This window comes from Berkeleyomyces rouxiae (genome assembly GCF_048999995.1).
Source record: "Berkeleyomyces rouxiae strain 22BRR77 chromosome Unknown BrBRR77_ptg000001l, whole genome shotgun sequence".
Taxonomy (NCBI): Eukaryota; Fungi; Ascomycota; class Sordariomycetes; order Microascales; family Ceratocystidaceae; genus Berkeleyomyces; species Berkeleyomyces rouxiae.
In genome coordinates, this window is record NW_027396491.1 from 1,545,520 (window position 1) to 1,560,960 (window position 15,441).

Here is a 15,441-nt window from a genome sequence, read left to right on the forward strand (position 1 = left end):
TTAGTTGAGATGGTGTGTAAGCAGTGAAATGCGGCGTGTTGATTCGCTCTGGACAAGTACACCGTGGGTACATATGTACGGCCAAGTCTACTTGTATCGCTACTTGGAGCCACAACGGACGCAGCGCAGGGGCAGAGGCAAGAGCCGAGAATTCAGCTTTCCTGTCGCTCACCAGTCACTGTTGATGTAGTTACATGTCTCTGTAAGTTTGGCCTCGTGCTTGAAGCTACGTCTGGTGTATCTGGTGCGACATGCGGCCTACATCTTTGGGTCTATATCTTGGGGCTTATATCTTGGTACCTGTACTTCCGTCCGGGATTGCTCCCAATGCAGCATGTAGTGCCTGACGTGATGTGCGAGATGTGCAATTATCACAAGGCCGCCCCGAGCAACTTCTCAGATGCCTCTGGACGTTCTGGCTAGTCTCAGGGAAACTAGGTACGCTTTCTTGTTTTTCTGTGCGTGCCGCCAGACCAAACAACAACGTGCGATGGCCTGACCAAGTTGTACAAGATGCCTTTTCCGGTGAGACAAGACGGCGCTATAACGGACTAACAATTAAGAACAAGCCGTGATATAAATTGGCCGAAAAATCAGAAGATTTTTGTCCGTGAAATCATCATGTGCCCCGGCCCAATTTCTCCATGCTTGAATTAAAATACATCCATCTCATGCCTGGTTGAAGTTCGTGGCTCACTTATACGACGCGCACAACTCATCATGAGCTGTCCCCCTCCTGGCCAGCTATCCAGCCCAGCTCAGCCTGGTTATTTTGGAACTTCCATCAGTGCCGGCAGGACAGAAGCAGGACATTGGCCGTATTTGTCTGCGTTCACCTGTCCTTGCTGCCCTTGTGCCTGTCCCTCTTCTTACGCAATGTCCAGCAAAGCAAAGCAAGGCCTTCCCTGTCCCTGTCTGAGTCCTTGAGTAACACTAGCGCAGTGCTGAGCTGCGCTGATAAAACTTTTACCCGCCATTCTGAGTCTATCAAAACGGCCAAGCCAGCCTCTCTCTTTTATCCAGATTTTCTCTGTCATGTTACATGCAAAACTGCCCCATCAACTGACATCCATCAATCTCCAGTTCTCTCCTTCCATCCGGGCAGACTCCAACCCTCAAACAGCATCACGGGTTCCTCTCATCACCAAGCTCCTCCCCCTCTCAAAAGTCAGGCCACTCACCTACCCAGAGTCGTCTTCTTGTTGGCTTTTCCCACTAGTTAACTATCACTAGAAAGCATACATCACTAGCTTCAGTAATATCGTCCTATGCGCAAGCTTCTATGACCTTGTATCAAGAATCCGACCATATATCTGCCGCCTGCTAAGGGCCAGAGACAGCCAATTCCCAGGCCAGCTATTGGCCCCGCCACGCTGTGGCCGTCGCGTTTTTCCATGTCCGTTCCGGTTTCTTCCTCCCCGCTTTCGACTTGTCCATTTCTGGAGCGTGGGCTGCACTTTGGCAGCGGTTTATTTTCCGGAACTCGTCTTGGCCAGCCGTGATGTCATTGTTCCAAGTGAATGTGCTTGCTCGGGTAACTGGAAATCTAATGCCTGAATACCAATACAATACCCCTCACCCAACTCTGGCCCTGTGTGTTGTCTCTAAAAAGTCGAAGCTTTTCTTTGCTCAACCCGACTCGGCCCGCCCACTGCGCACATGTGACAAGCTATTGCCGGCAAAACGGCTCAAGTCGCTTTTCTGTTCCATCTCATATCGAAGTCAACTCCCTTTTACCTATCCTACAAGCAGGACAAGGAGTATAGGATCACTGTGATGCATGGCGGCTCCGGGGCTTATGCAAGTCCAAAGGAGAAACATACTTTTCGGCGGCACGTACAGCTGGCCAGGAAGAGAATACAACGCAGAGCAAAACCCGCATAGTTACTGAACACATATCTCGGTCTAAACCACTGGCTTGATGACTAGGGAAAGGAACACAATGTCAAGGTGCGCCGTAACCCTAGGCATAACCCTACATCACCTTACATTCTGGTTTTCTTTAGGCGCAATTGATTCAATCGCACCTCCGCGTCCAATCAGAACCAGATGCTCGGTAACACATTAGCCATACCATCCCAAACACTTCCGGCTTCTGCCGCACTAGAGCCCAATAGCTTCTTTTATGTAGCCACAGCTACATGCATGGCATGCCAACATGCTTGAAGCTTCACAAGGTAGATCGTACTTTAGAGTTTCTGTTCCCTCGCCTTCCGATTTCCGTGCTGACCATGCAGTCACATGGCAGAAGTCCGAGTACAGGTTCAGCCATAACTATTGTAATTAATCAGATCGACCCAACTAACTTTGTAACTATGATTAGGTACAAGATAAGACTGCATCTGTATACCAATGAGTTATTACGAATGCTGCAGTCGTGTTTGGCCAGCGAGAAACAGTCCACTGTGTCGGTAAACGGCTTGTCCATTGCATTCGCGCGCGTACAGTAAGAAAGACCCGAAAGCAATGCCCTGCAGGCCTTCAAACCGACATCGACATCAGACTCAGAGGCCCTGTTGGTGCCCAATGATACCTGAGGCTGCCATGATAGACTGCTTCATGCCGACTTGGTCGCCGGGCCCGAGTGTCTCAACGGAATGCATTAAAGGACCGGCTGCGGGGCCTGCTCAAGAACTTTACCGCTTTCTATGTAGGCTATAGCTTCGGTGTACATGCAGATATACGGGGTTGGTGGCCAGTGTCCAGTGGTCATGTCTAAGAGAAGAGATTTATAGTTCTCTTCATGTGAGTCACGAGCGAAAGGAACTGTGGAGGCCATGTCACAGTTCTTACCTTAGAATAGGCGTTTTCTTTAGTTCCTATGAGCCACATGCCAACTCTCTACAGGGAGCCCTTCAACGTGTAGGACTTTGTGATTTCACAAGTCTATCCTAGCGACACTTCATGTGGTTGGATAAAAAAGATAAGATAGAACGACGTCATTTCCTGAAGTACTTGTATTGTTGACGCCATAGCAAAAAGAAAACGCCAGAAACTGCTCATCTAAATCATATGCAAACATGCGCCTGTGCTCCGTTATTTTGTCTCTCTAATTTCTTATCTCCCAAGTCCGGATCTTGCCGTTATCGTTGCCCACCGCTAGCACTTTGCTGTCCGAGCCAAACGACACGGCCGTGATTCGACCCAGAGGCGTATCGGCCGTGGGCCAGTTTCGGTATACCGTGCAGCTGGGTAGGTGTGCCAGGCGAAGAGCATCGCGCTTTTCTCTGCTGGCAAATGCCAACAGCTGACCATCGGGAGAGAATGTGATGGTTGTCACTGGCGTCACAAGCTGCTCAAAAACCTTGGTAGGTGTTGGCCTGGGAGTGATAACCACTTCGCCGTCTTCACCAAGTTTAAAGAGGTTGCCGCGGCTGTAGATGTTGGTGATGCCCGAGCTAGACCCGACTGCCACCCACGCATCCTCGCCCAGCTCTGACGGGCCTTGGTGGCCACCCAGGGCCAAGACAATACCACCAACACAGCCCTCGTCTCTCCATAGGCCCAGGAATCGTTTGTCTACCATGCTAAACTCTCCAACTTGTCCATCGCGGCCTAGAATTGTCATGCCATCGCCAGTGCTCCACCAAGCAAAGTCTGCAATACCATGCCGACTATCCAGGCGGGCAGCAGCCAGCCAGTTGCTAGTGTTGGTGTCGACCACGTTGATGACACCACCGCCTTTGCGTGTAGAGGCAATAATACCCATGTATCGGCCGCACGGGGACAGTTTGAAACGCTCCATCGATTTGTGCTCCTCTTTGTGTCCATATACACGCGTGGTTTTCTGCACCAGACCAGACTCAAGATCCCAGCTATGGAAGTACTTGCGACGGCCGGCGAAAACGACCTTGTCACCAGCAGGGTAGCGGAACTCGGAATGGCGCACGTCAACCTGGCGGGCTTGTACTGAAGTAAGGCGCGGGTTAGGCGTCGGATGCGCCTGGGGGTCAATGTGGTGTAGGAAGAGGATAGACGAGGGGCTGGACGAGAGCAGAATAGGGAAATGTGGGTGGAACGAAAGACTGGTGACGGCGCCACGGTGCATATCGGGAATGTCACGCGAGCGCTGGATGTCGAGAACCTCGGGGCGCAGCTTGCGACGCTTCGCCGAGCCAATAGCTCCCAGTTGGCCAGCGTTGCGCAGGAACTTGTCAATGGGCATCGCGCCATATTCTTCGTCGTCGTCGGCGTCAGAGTCTGACGAGCCTCCGGCACCAGCTGACTGCCGTCTGCGGCGCTTGGACGCTTGCGACTGGCCAAACTGAGCCCACTTAGGATTGGGGTTTAGCTGCAGGTAGCTCTGCCGCAGCCGGTCGGTGTATACGGCGCCATTAATTGTGTCATCCTCGCCTGCCACTCTGAACTTGCGCAGTCGGGTAGCGCTAGTCAGGGAGACTGTCATTCTCTCATCGTCGCTGTCTTCCCATGCTGGCGCCGCCGCCTCGTTATCGGTAGCCGTTCCAGTCAGTTTCTTTTCGCCAGTGGGCGCAAAGTCAAAATCGAACAGTTCAGAGTCGTCGAGGTCTTCTACGCCGGCGTCGGTCTTTGGGATCGTAGCAAGCTGCATGCCTGCCTCTGCCGTAGCAGCAGCCTCGAGGTCGTCAAAAAGCTGGCGGCGGAAGCCAGAGCTGTTGCCTAGAACCAGACGTTCAAGTTCTTCTTCCATGGCATCCTTGGTCAACGTCGCGGGGTCGGTGTTGGAAGCATTGTCTTCGGTTTCATGGTCAAAGCCGCCAAAGTCAGACTCGGCAGAATCAGAGAAATACTTCTCCGAGTCACCTTCAGGCTCCTGGTGCTTTTTGGAAGACATGGCGCTGTGGGTTGTGTCAAGCAGTAAAAATCTCTGTTGTGAGTTAATCCACAAACAACATGAGGCGCACTCGAGAAGTTAGACAGCCTGCTATTCGTTATAGAAGTTTTTTTTCCTTAGTCTATCAGCCTTCTCAAAAAGTTTTTGTAGGACACTTGTACACCATTGGTGCGATAAGGCTTATCAGCGACTGTTTCTACAAGGCTCCACATATTTACACCAGAGCTTCAGCCTTGCCACTCAATATCGACACACTAACAGCTGAGCTTCACATCCACGCCAAACAAAATCAGATAAGCTGCCATCACGAACGAAATTCTTTGTTATCTTGACCTAGCGCCCCTCACGAACATGTCAGAAGCGCAACAAAACGAGGCTCTTACAAAACGCAATCATTCTCAGCTCACCGAAGATGATAGTTCCTCGGACGACGACATGGGGCCTCAGATGCCGTCCGAAGCCCCCAAGAAGAAACGCCGTACGCTAAAGTACGAAAAAGTTTACATTGCCTCGATGCCTGCGTCTCCTAAGTACTCCAAGTCCCTCATGCACAAGGAGAATGTGCTATTCGTCACCATGACGCCCATTACCGAGTTCCTCATCACATCCTCCGTGGATGGCGTTGTCAAGTTCTGGAAGAAGATCTCGCAGGGTATTGAATTTGTAAAGGAATTCAAGGCTCACGCTTCTGATATCCGGGCGGTGTCAGTCAGCGACGACGGCCGTAGCTTCGCAACTTGCGGTAGTGACAAAACACTAAAGATCTTTGACGTTATAACATTTGACTTGCTTGCCATGGTCGAGCTTGGCTACACGCCTCGGACACTCTGCTGGGTACATAATAAGGGAGCTTCTATTCCCCTTCTGGCTATCTCAGACGAGTCAAAACCTGTCATTCACATATATGACGGTCGGGGCGTCAAGACTGAGCCCATTCATACCATCTCGTCTCTCCATAGAAGCCCGGTAGAATTGATTGCATACAATGGCGTGTACAATTGCGCTATCTCCTCGGATAGCAAAGGGATGGTGGAATACTGGCGTCCGGGGGGCAACTATGAGAAGCCAGATACTGTTTTTGAATTCAAGTCTTCGACAGATCTATTTGACTTTCGCAAGGCCAAATCAGTGCCTGTGTCGCTGACCATGAGTCCTACGGGCAAGCAATTTGCTATCTTTTCCTTGCCAGACCGCAAGATCCGCATTTTCGACTTTGTAACTGGAAAGTTGTCGCGTGTATACGATGAGTCGCTGCAAGTGCTCGAGGACCAGCAGCAAGTAGCTTCGGGCAGCGATCGCCTGGACAGTGTCGAGTTTGGACGGCGACTAGCGACGGAGCGGGAAGTTGAATCCGAGGCGCTAAAGAACAAGGCGAACGTTGTCTTTGACGAGTCGGGCCATTTCATCTTCTACGGGTCTGTGGCTGGAGTCAAGGTTGTCAACACGTTCACCAACCAGATTGTCAAGACGTATGCTAAAGACGAAAACTTCCGTCCTCTCAATCTTGCAATCTATCAAGGACAGCCTCAAAAAAAGGGTATTACAACAGTTGAGATGGGCGCTTCTAGCAACCCGCTGCTACAAGAATCTGAGACCCGTGACCCTATATTATTCGTCACGGGAATCAACAAAATCCGGTTCTTCATGTTTACGAACGAGACAGACATTTCCAAGTCGACGCGTGACGTCCAGAACGAAAAGCCAACAATAATCAATGCAAAGGCCAAGGCCGAACAAGAGCGCAAGGCACAGTCTGGCAACGCTGCCATTATCCACACCACCTTTGGTGATATCCAGATCCGACTGTTTCCTGATGTGGCCCCCAAGGCTGTGGAAAACTTTGTTGGGCACTCAAAGTCGGGATACTACAACAATACCATCTTCCATCGTGTCATTGAGAACTTTATGATCCAGTGTGGCGATCCATTGGGCGACGGTACAGGCGGCGAGAGTATTTGGGGGACGGAGTTTGAAGACGAATTCAGTACACTTAAGCACGACCGTCCTTTTACGGTCAGCATGGCCAACGCAGGGCCAAACACCAACGGCAGCCAATTCTTCATCACAACAGACAAGACAGTAAGTTGCTTCCCCGCCTTGGAATATTTGCAGATAAATGACGCAGCTAACCTGACGGGACCATGTAGCCGTGGTTGGATGGAAAACATACCATATTTGGCCGGGCGACGCAGGGCCTTGATGTGATTCGAAAGATTGAGAAGACCCGGACACACAAGGAAAAGCCCATGGACGACATTAAGATCCTAAACATTGACATTATGTGAGCAAGGTGTCGTTCTCACCGATGCTCTATTTTCCAACAGCACTTCCATGTCCATAGCACCCTTTTGCTGTATAGCTAATGTCGTTGGCCAAGGGCCTTTCTTCCGGAACACATACATAGTTTCAGGCCATGAAACTTTCAAGACCAACCGCCGGGGAAAACAGGGCTGTTAGTTCATGGGGTTGTCTTTGTCCCGTTTGTCTGGCAGGTATTAATTGGCAGGGGATAAAGCACCTTGGGCATGCTCAAAGGCATGGCCGGCTTGGCAGGTGAGTCACGGAATAAGGGGACTGAAGATTGCGTCTGGCGCCAGCTTGGAACGAGACACTTACAGAAAGCCCCATAACTACCTATTTAGCTTAAACATCAGGTAGGGCACATGTGGTGGGAGAATCAATTTATACTGCCAGTGATAAAAAAAGAACACAATCAGACCAGACGCCTTTGCCGTATTTGCTATCTCTCGACCCACGCCCTGAACACAAGGCGCTTCAATCAGACATGGAGACTGGCTACAGAAACAAGCCGCACATCTTGTATACAAGTATTTACTCTCACGCAAGTCTACATGGCATGCACATGCAGTGAGAGAGGCCCGCTTCATTATCTGACGCTCTTTGTTCCCGGTCTTAAAGATGACATGTATGTGTGTGTGGTCCAACAACTAAGGCCCAAGGAGATCTAAGTTAGGCCGAGTGGCGCTGTCACAGGAGAGCGGTACTGGACACAGGATGTCACAGGATTGCCGAACTACGGGCTAGATGAAGAGTGTCTGAAAACCGGGTAATGGGCTTCGAGTGTAGTAAGACCTGTGCATGTGTACATACATACATACATATGTGTATGTATGTACTACATAAGCCGGGGCTTCAGGAGGGGTGAGCCACTGTATCATATCTTGATAGACACACACACACACACACATACACATACATAACATAGCTTTAGGGCTACAGGTACTTGTACTTGCACAGACGGCGAGATCGGACGGGTATCTGTGTTATCAGATTTGACAGGAACTTGTGAGATGGTCGATGGCGATCCAGCGCCTCTTCGTACACAAAGGCCTGTACTTTTACAGCAACAGAAAGATTTGGTAGGCTATGGGAATGGCGGTGCAGCTCAGTTCACACACGGCTGTTTTCTTTTCTTTTCCTCGCTTGCCAAGCTTCAACGCCAATAGAAAACGGGCTCAGCGAAAAGGTTGGCCACAGGATGCCAGCGTCAAATCCCTTGTTTGTCCTGCCAGCATCTACGGATATTCCTCGTGTTTCTACGATGTAACCCTTGAGACAATCAGGCCGAAGCCCGTTGGTGTGTCAATGCCCGAGAAAAGAAAAACAAAGACAAGACGCTATTTACAGAACAGAGCGGCAGCAGAAGACTGGGCTTGCATCATCCTTTGTCCTCGAAGATCGTGTAGATTGGCCCGACTTATAAGACCCAGAATGGGCACGCAATAGCTACCATGGCAGCCCTGTACTTGTACACAGCGATATAGAAATCTGTAAAGCGTCCAGCCAAGATAATGCAGCCAGCCCTAACAGAAACGGAGAGAGACACACACTACACCATCTACACAGGGGCATGGACGTCAAGCATGGCAGAGGTGAAAGTACAGTACATACATACATGACGCTCCCTACATGCGTCGAAGCTGCGGTGCAGCTGGAAGGCGCTAGCACGGATAATAAAAACATCGATTAACCTGGAGGCCCATGAGACAGCGTGAGAAGCCACATCGCAACATGGAGGTACCCTGCCAGTATGCATGTTCTGTGCATTGAGCAAGAAAATCCAAGCTCCTCATTACGTCACTGGCTCCTAGTTGCCCTTGAGCTCGAGGTTCCTTGTTTGTGTGCGTTAGTGCGAGGGTCTGTATAGTATAGTTTTGGTTGCTCTTTGCGGGCAGATCTCGACGACCGTCGGGCACAAATTATTGCCTCATTCTGTTGTGTCCCCAGAGATGCGACATGATGTCTGGTTGAGATGTTGGGACAGTCCTGGTTCTCTTTCTTTTGCTCGCACTCTGGCTCTCTCTCTCTCTTGCTCTTTTTCTTTCTTTCTTCCGGGCTCTCAGACCACTTTCTGTGTACATCAGCGTCGTGCTGAATGTCACAAGAGGCGGGCCATGCGGAAATGGCACCCACATGAGCATCTGTACTGTACTGACAGGGAAGGGAGGGAGGGTACTTCTATGTACAAGAAGCGAGCACACAACAGAAAGTGTGGTTGTATTTATTCTCTGGCATTGACGGAGCTGGCACCGAGCCGTTTTCTTTTTGAGCTTGGATAACACGACATTGCGTGACATGTCCGCAGATTGGCTACACATCTACTTGTACCATCTGAACTGCGCTCCTAGAAAGCATGGATGACAGGCTGATACAATACATGGAGTGGCAGGTATTGCAGGATTGAATGAGTATAGTTACATGACGAGTTACTGGCCTGCAGGTTTGGCCTGCGGCCGATGAGTACAAGATGTATGGATATGATATGCTGTTCTTCTGCCCTACTAATTCAATACTGGCGAACAATGCAAATTACTAACTAGTTAGTTGGGCACAGTCGATTGGCTTAGCCAGATGATCCGCCCTTTGTTCTAATTGTACTGACCGGTTCAGGAGCTAGACAAGGCTTGTAAGCACAAACAATGGGCGGCAGCGTCACAGCCCAACATCACGGCACGCAAAAACTAGTGACCATAGTTATGTCATGTCCCTGGGTAGACGCCCAAAGAATTGAAAGGGTTGTCAACAACAGGGCCTCTTCTCTTCCCTGAAGGCTCAGCGGCTTGAACAAAGCCGGTGCATGAGGTGTGACTGGAAATCTCATCTACTTATGCATGAAGTCTTATCTAATAGCAGCAAGTTGATGCTGACCACATCCCAAGGTAGCACTCGTACTTGTGCCTGTAGACATGGCATTATTGTGTCAAAGACTGACTTCCCCCCGTTCTCTTGGTTGGTCTCATGGTTGTGCCAGTACTTTCTTCCCACAGACTCCATCATAACGGGGAACTCACCCGTGATGAAATCGATCTTGGCTGATGGATGTGAGCTTGGAACTTGGAGCGTATGGTGTATCAGATAGTGGTGATAATTATCAACGGGGCATGACATGTGACACGTGACATGAGCCACAAGGAGGAGACAAGTTCGGAGGGGAAGGTGGGAGGCAGGCCACTGTCGGAATAGAATAACCACAGGTAACCATGCACGTAGTTACTCCAAGTAACTCACCCCACCACAAGCAAAAGGATCACTAGAGCACTTGGCTCGACTATCAGCCAGTCAGCCAGCCAGCCAACTAACTAACTAAATAGTCAACCAACTAACTAACTACCAATGCAAGCACTGTCAAACACACGCAACCTCTGCCCTGTTCGTTTGGCTCGTGCCGGCTTTCAGGCTTGCCAACCTGACTTTTCAGGCGGGCATCCCCGGTCCGTTTGCGACCATCAGGGTCTATCCCGCCGCCTGTAGCTCTATTGTTTGCCGCCTGTCACCAGCATCCTTTCTTTTTTCTCGCTTCCTTGCATCTGCACGACCAAGTCACCCCCGTCCCCCAGTCAGCCTGAATGTATGCACATTTGTACATACATGCGTACATACATACATGTGTATTAGTTATGTATGCAATTATGTACAGATGAGCCTGCCTTTGTTCGAAGCCTCAATGACGCCCAAACCACTGCCATGATTCTTTCTATTCTCTTTCTGCTTCCCAGCCCAGTTAAGCACACCCCATGCCCCCTCAGCGAAGCCGCAAGCCCTGATGCAGCTCTGTTTGCGTTTGCAGCAATGGCCTGGCCCTAGGCCGCAAGACGTTTTGTTTCTTCTTGTTGCAGGTCCAGGTCCATGCTCTCCTGACCTTGATATCCATCCCTTATGTTGGTGTCGAATCACGGCCCGGTTTGCTTGATTCCCGCCAGTGCATATAAACACCCTCCATCAGCCAGTCCCGTTCTTTTCTGTCGTTGCAGCAAGAGAAGCGCCCAGAAAATCTCCGTCCTTGTTTCCAGATATCCATTCGTCCTTGTGCATTTGTCACATCGAAAAAAAAAAAAACAAAAGAAAAAAAAAACCCTGCCACGCTCCATGCCTGCAGCTGCAAGTCTGCAAGCCAGTGACAGTGACGACTTCTTTTTTTTTTTCTCTCACAAGAACTTCTACACCACCAGACCCCGCCCTCTCACTAGGACTTTTGTCCGCGTTTTTGCACGCACGCAACCGCCGACCTTCTTTCTTCTCCCAGCCTTCGCAGCCGTGGCCATCACATTTCTTGAATCTATCCTGACTCAACCCTGCGAACGCCCACGTCACACAGCACTTGGTTGATATAATCCATCCACCAGGACCAAGACACTCTCCGCTGTATCGCATTACAGAGCCCGCACTGACAAGCTCCTGGCAGCTTATTTTTCAGCACTGGTCCACGCATGTGCTACTGATACCGCATCATACTACACCACACCACACCACACCACGCTGCCCTGCCCTGCCCTGCGCTCTCCTTGGCCACATCCCACTGTCTCTGGTATCACGGGTCCCCATCCACCACCGCCCAAGGCCCCATCGCTCGGCCCGTCCGTTGCCCGGGCCACCGCCCTGGTATTTACCCACAATGCCGCGTCCGAGGAGGCCCGGCACCGAGCCAAAAAGGCGAAGCCGCACTGGCTGCTGGTAAGATCCCGAATGCACAACCTCGTCACATCTGACGCCCATACTAACACATTGTCCAGGCCGTGTAAAAGGCGCAAGATCAAGTGCGATGAGGCCCGGCCCCACTGCAGGAAGTAAGCGCCTGTTCCCGCCATCTACCCCAATATTCACATCATACCAGTTCTCCATGTTACTGACAATCGTCTCTAGCTGCGAAAGAAATGAAGAGAGTTGTGACTACAGCATTCGCCTCAATTGGGACAATAAGAGGGCAAAAAATGTGCCTGCCCCCATTCATGAAAACAGCTTGAGTACCAGAGCGCCTGCAAATCATCGCGATGGCTCCCTTGCCATATACCAACAGCCACAACCTGTGAAATACAACAACGCCTCCATGTCCTTATCGGGGAAGTCAATCACCTTTGCTCAGACCAGAGAATCGCCACGCCAGGCCCCGCCGCAGCCTCGACAGAACCACACATTTCACCAAGCTCAGCTTCTTGGCTCGCAAGACTCTGGGGCCCCATGTACATCTTTCCAGATGTCTCTTAACTTCAATACATCACCCAAAACCCACCAACTCCCGCCAAAGCCCTCTTATTCTGCTCAGAATCCCACCGAAAAAGTCACTCCTTCGCGTCTCAACTACCGACAGCATGACCAATTTCCCGCCTTCCAACCCCAGAAAAATGACTTACGCTTCTCAGCGCCAACTGCTCTATCGCAGCATGCCGATCCATTCTATCCCCCACGTCAGCCATCGGCAACCAGCTCACAGAGCCCCAGCTTCCTTGAGAGCCTTGACGAAAATTCTCCAGGAACCCCGGCGCAAAGCAGCTCCTGTAGTGACGAAGACTTTCACCCGATCAACGCCCGCTCCTCGGCCCTCTCGCCATTGTCACAATCTCACGTTTCACGAGTTGATGTCAGCTCCCTTTTGTGTTCAAGAGAAGAATCCTTCGCATATCCCGAAATGCCCCACCCTCCCCATATTTCAGTCAAGTTCAGTGAAGCTCATTTATGGGATGAGGCTAAGCTTGCCCAACTGCCAATTGAACAAGCTTTCCTCTTTGGGTATGACTTGGGCAGAAAGGATTGTGACCTTGAAATCGACAATGACCCCGTCGCCATTTCCCCAGAGTTACCCAACGACGATTTCAAGGCCGGGAGTCCTTTGAATCCGGATGATCTTTCTGTGTCGTCAGCTTGGTGCCCTGTCGCTTCACCAGCCACTGACTATTACAAAAAGCCTGTTGCCATCGTCATTCCGCGCAAGTATATGCCTCTTCCTAGCCTGTAAGTGTCATCTCACCCCACAGCCAAGACCAAAATGAAGTGCTAATGACCAATCCATTCTCAAGGCTTGCTGAAAACCCATGGCATTTACTTGTAAGTTTCTCTTCCATATCAAGTGACCCGAGGACCACGGACTACCAATTGCTAACTTGCTGTCTGACTTATAGTATTTTGTGAGACACCTCCCCTCTTCATCTTAATCAACTGAATACCCGGATGAAGAGATCAGACCAACACGTCTCGTTTATTAACATCTTAAAACTAACATTAACTTACTCAACTTCTAGCACCACTTTCTTAACCATACTGCAAAGGGTAAGTTACATGGTCATCATCATCATCATCCGTCTACACGTACTTGAAATCTCTTTAGACAAAAAACTCACAAGCTAACATTGTCCCTTTTTGTAGTTCTTATGCCTTATGACGATGCTGAGCGTAACCCTTATCGTCATGTTTTACCAGAAATCGCTGTTGCAGAGCCCCATCTACTTCGTCTTCTCCTGGCATATTCAGGTATGTCACAGTCTCCGACTTGGCCGGCAAAAGCATGCTCAATCTAACACGCAATGTAATAGCTTCTCACCGTGCCCGCGCCATAGGTTACACTGAACCAGGAATTCGAATGGCGAAATGGATCACCACTGTCATTCCGAATGTAAATAACAATCTTCACTCCAACAACGCTCGGAAGTCCGTTGCCAACCTCGCTTCCGCCATAATACTTGCTTCTTTGGAGATAATATCTCCCAAAGTATTTGGCTCCCAAATAGGCTGGCAAACGCATCTTCTTGCTGCTCGAAGCATGATGGAAGATAAAACCTTTTGGCGTTTGGATACAAAGACCAAAGAAGGCGAGTGTTGTGGCTTTCTATGGAGTTGGTTTGTATACCTGGATATCCTTGGAAGCCTTAGTGGGGGACCTTGGACTCACGAGGACCCATCCAAATGGGTCAAGCACTACGACCGCATTGTCGATGACCAAAAGGACAGCCTCGATGAAATCAACTGCATTACAGGGTTCACTGTACGCTGCATTCGTCTCCTGGCTAGAGTTTCCAACTTATGCCGCAAAAGTGATTCGAGCCGCATCACGGAAAACCGCGCCATCAGGCCCGACTGGCGTCCCGACCAGGAAACTATTGAAGCTGCTGAGGAGCTCGACAACGCCATTCATCAAAGCCTTAAATGCAACCCTTTTGCGTGTAGTCACATCCGGCCCGAAACCGTCGACACCATGAGCAAAGCAGAAATCATTGCCATCAATGAAGCATTTCACTGGGCTGCGCTGGTGCATCTGCACCAGCGGGCGCTCGGCAAGCCGAAAGAGCACAATGATGTGATGAACGCAGTCAACGGCATCGTCAAATGCATGAAAATTGTTCGCCCCGGCACGACGGGAGAAATGGGAATTCTGTTTCCCATGTTTACCGCTGGCTGCAATACTATCCGAGAAGCGGACAAATGTGAAATTACCCGGCGCTTTGATAAGATCGAAGCGCACGGCATGAAGCAGGTAGGTCAAACAGACTTGACGAAACATTTCCACTCACGCGAATAACACAACATGTATACTAACCATGCGTCCATACAACTACAGGTGTCACAAGCACGGAAACTGTTGGTTAAGGTCTGGCAGCTCAATAAACCTTGGGAAACTCTTTTGAAGAACGAGTTCATTGGATAACCTCAATCTTCACCTAGTCAGCCAAGCTCTCATGACCCGAGTATCCCATGGGTTTTCTACCTATTTCGTCTCATGATTGCGGTGGTTTCTATGGCCAGATACCTTGTTATCTCCATAGCTACACTACACATATAGCAACTTGTTTGTCAAAGATCGTTTTGTTTCTGTTCCATGGGCTCATCTCGTTAGATGTGTCCATTGCCAATGATGTATCACTGGCCTTGCATGCTTGGTGGGTTGTTGAATGGGAACTGTGGTTCTTTTTGCTCATTTAGGATAACTATAAGATTGTGATTTATTTAAACTTCAATTCTTGATGCAACCTCACATAACTACATAGCAATCCCTCGTAAAAATAGCGTTAATGCAGTAGTTCTAGAGTGGTCTGTTGATAGTGTTGCTGTGATTTTGTCATGGAAAGAAGATGCATGAAAAAGACGGAGCTCCCAACGCTCTTTTTCTCAACCCTATTAATGTTCTATCAATACGCCATCCACTTAAAACGATTCGTGCTGGTAAAGAAACAATTCTCGTTGGTGTTGTCACAATCAACAAGCAACAGTGCCTGATGTCTCTTATCGCACGGACTTGCGCGTAAAGTGGAAAACGCGTCTTTAGGCCTTGTTTTGGCCCCTCTTCACGCGTTCGTTGGAGCCCTTGTCGTTTTATTGCCCCTCAACCAAAACTTCAGATA

General features: G+C 49.9%; 3 protein-coding genes across 3 annotated transcripts; 2 read left to right on the forward strand and 1 right to left on the reverse strand.

Moving 5' to 3' along the window:
- Positions 1–3,049: 3,049 nt before the first annotated feature.
- BROUX77_000456 (uncharacterized protein) lies at positions 3,050–4,813 on the reverse strand (the record flags this gene model as incomplete). The annotated part of the gene is made up of 1 exon (XM_073749333.1): positions 3,050–4,813. The coding sequence occupies one exon, from the start codon at positions 4,811–4,813 to the stop codon at positions 3,050–3,052; it is 1,764 nt and encodes a 587-aa protein (XP_073608693.1).
- A 351-nt stretch (positions 4,814–5,164) lies between these two features.
- Positions 5,165–7,098, forward strand: BROUX77_000457 (uncharacterized protein; the record flags this gene model as incomplete). The annotated part of the gene is made up of 2 exons (XM_073749344.1): positions 5,165–6,892; positions 6,961–7,098. 2 exons carry the CDS (start codon positions 5,165–5,167, stop codon positions 7,096–7,098), a joined length of 1,866 nt encoding a protein of 621 aa, XP_073608694.1.
- A 4,628-nt stretch (positions 7,099–11,726) lies between these two features.
- On the forward strand, positions 11,727–14,747 carry BROUX77_000458 (uncharacterized protein; the record flags this gene model as incomplete). The annotated part of the gene is made up of 8 exons (XM_073749355.1): positions 11,727–11,785; positions 11,845–11,898; positions 11,975–13,060; positions 13,126–13,153; positions 13,348–13,375; positions 13,472–13,576; positions 13,639–14,576; positions 14,661–14,747. The coding sequence occupies 8 exons, from the start codon at positions 11,727–11,729 to the stop codon at positions 14,745–14,747; spliced, it is 2,385 nt and encodes a 794-aa protein (XP_073608695.1).
- Between the last annotated feature and the right edge of the window lie 694 nt (positions 14,748–15,441).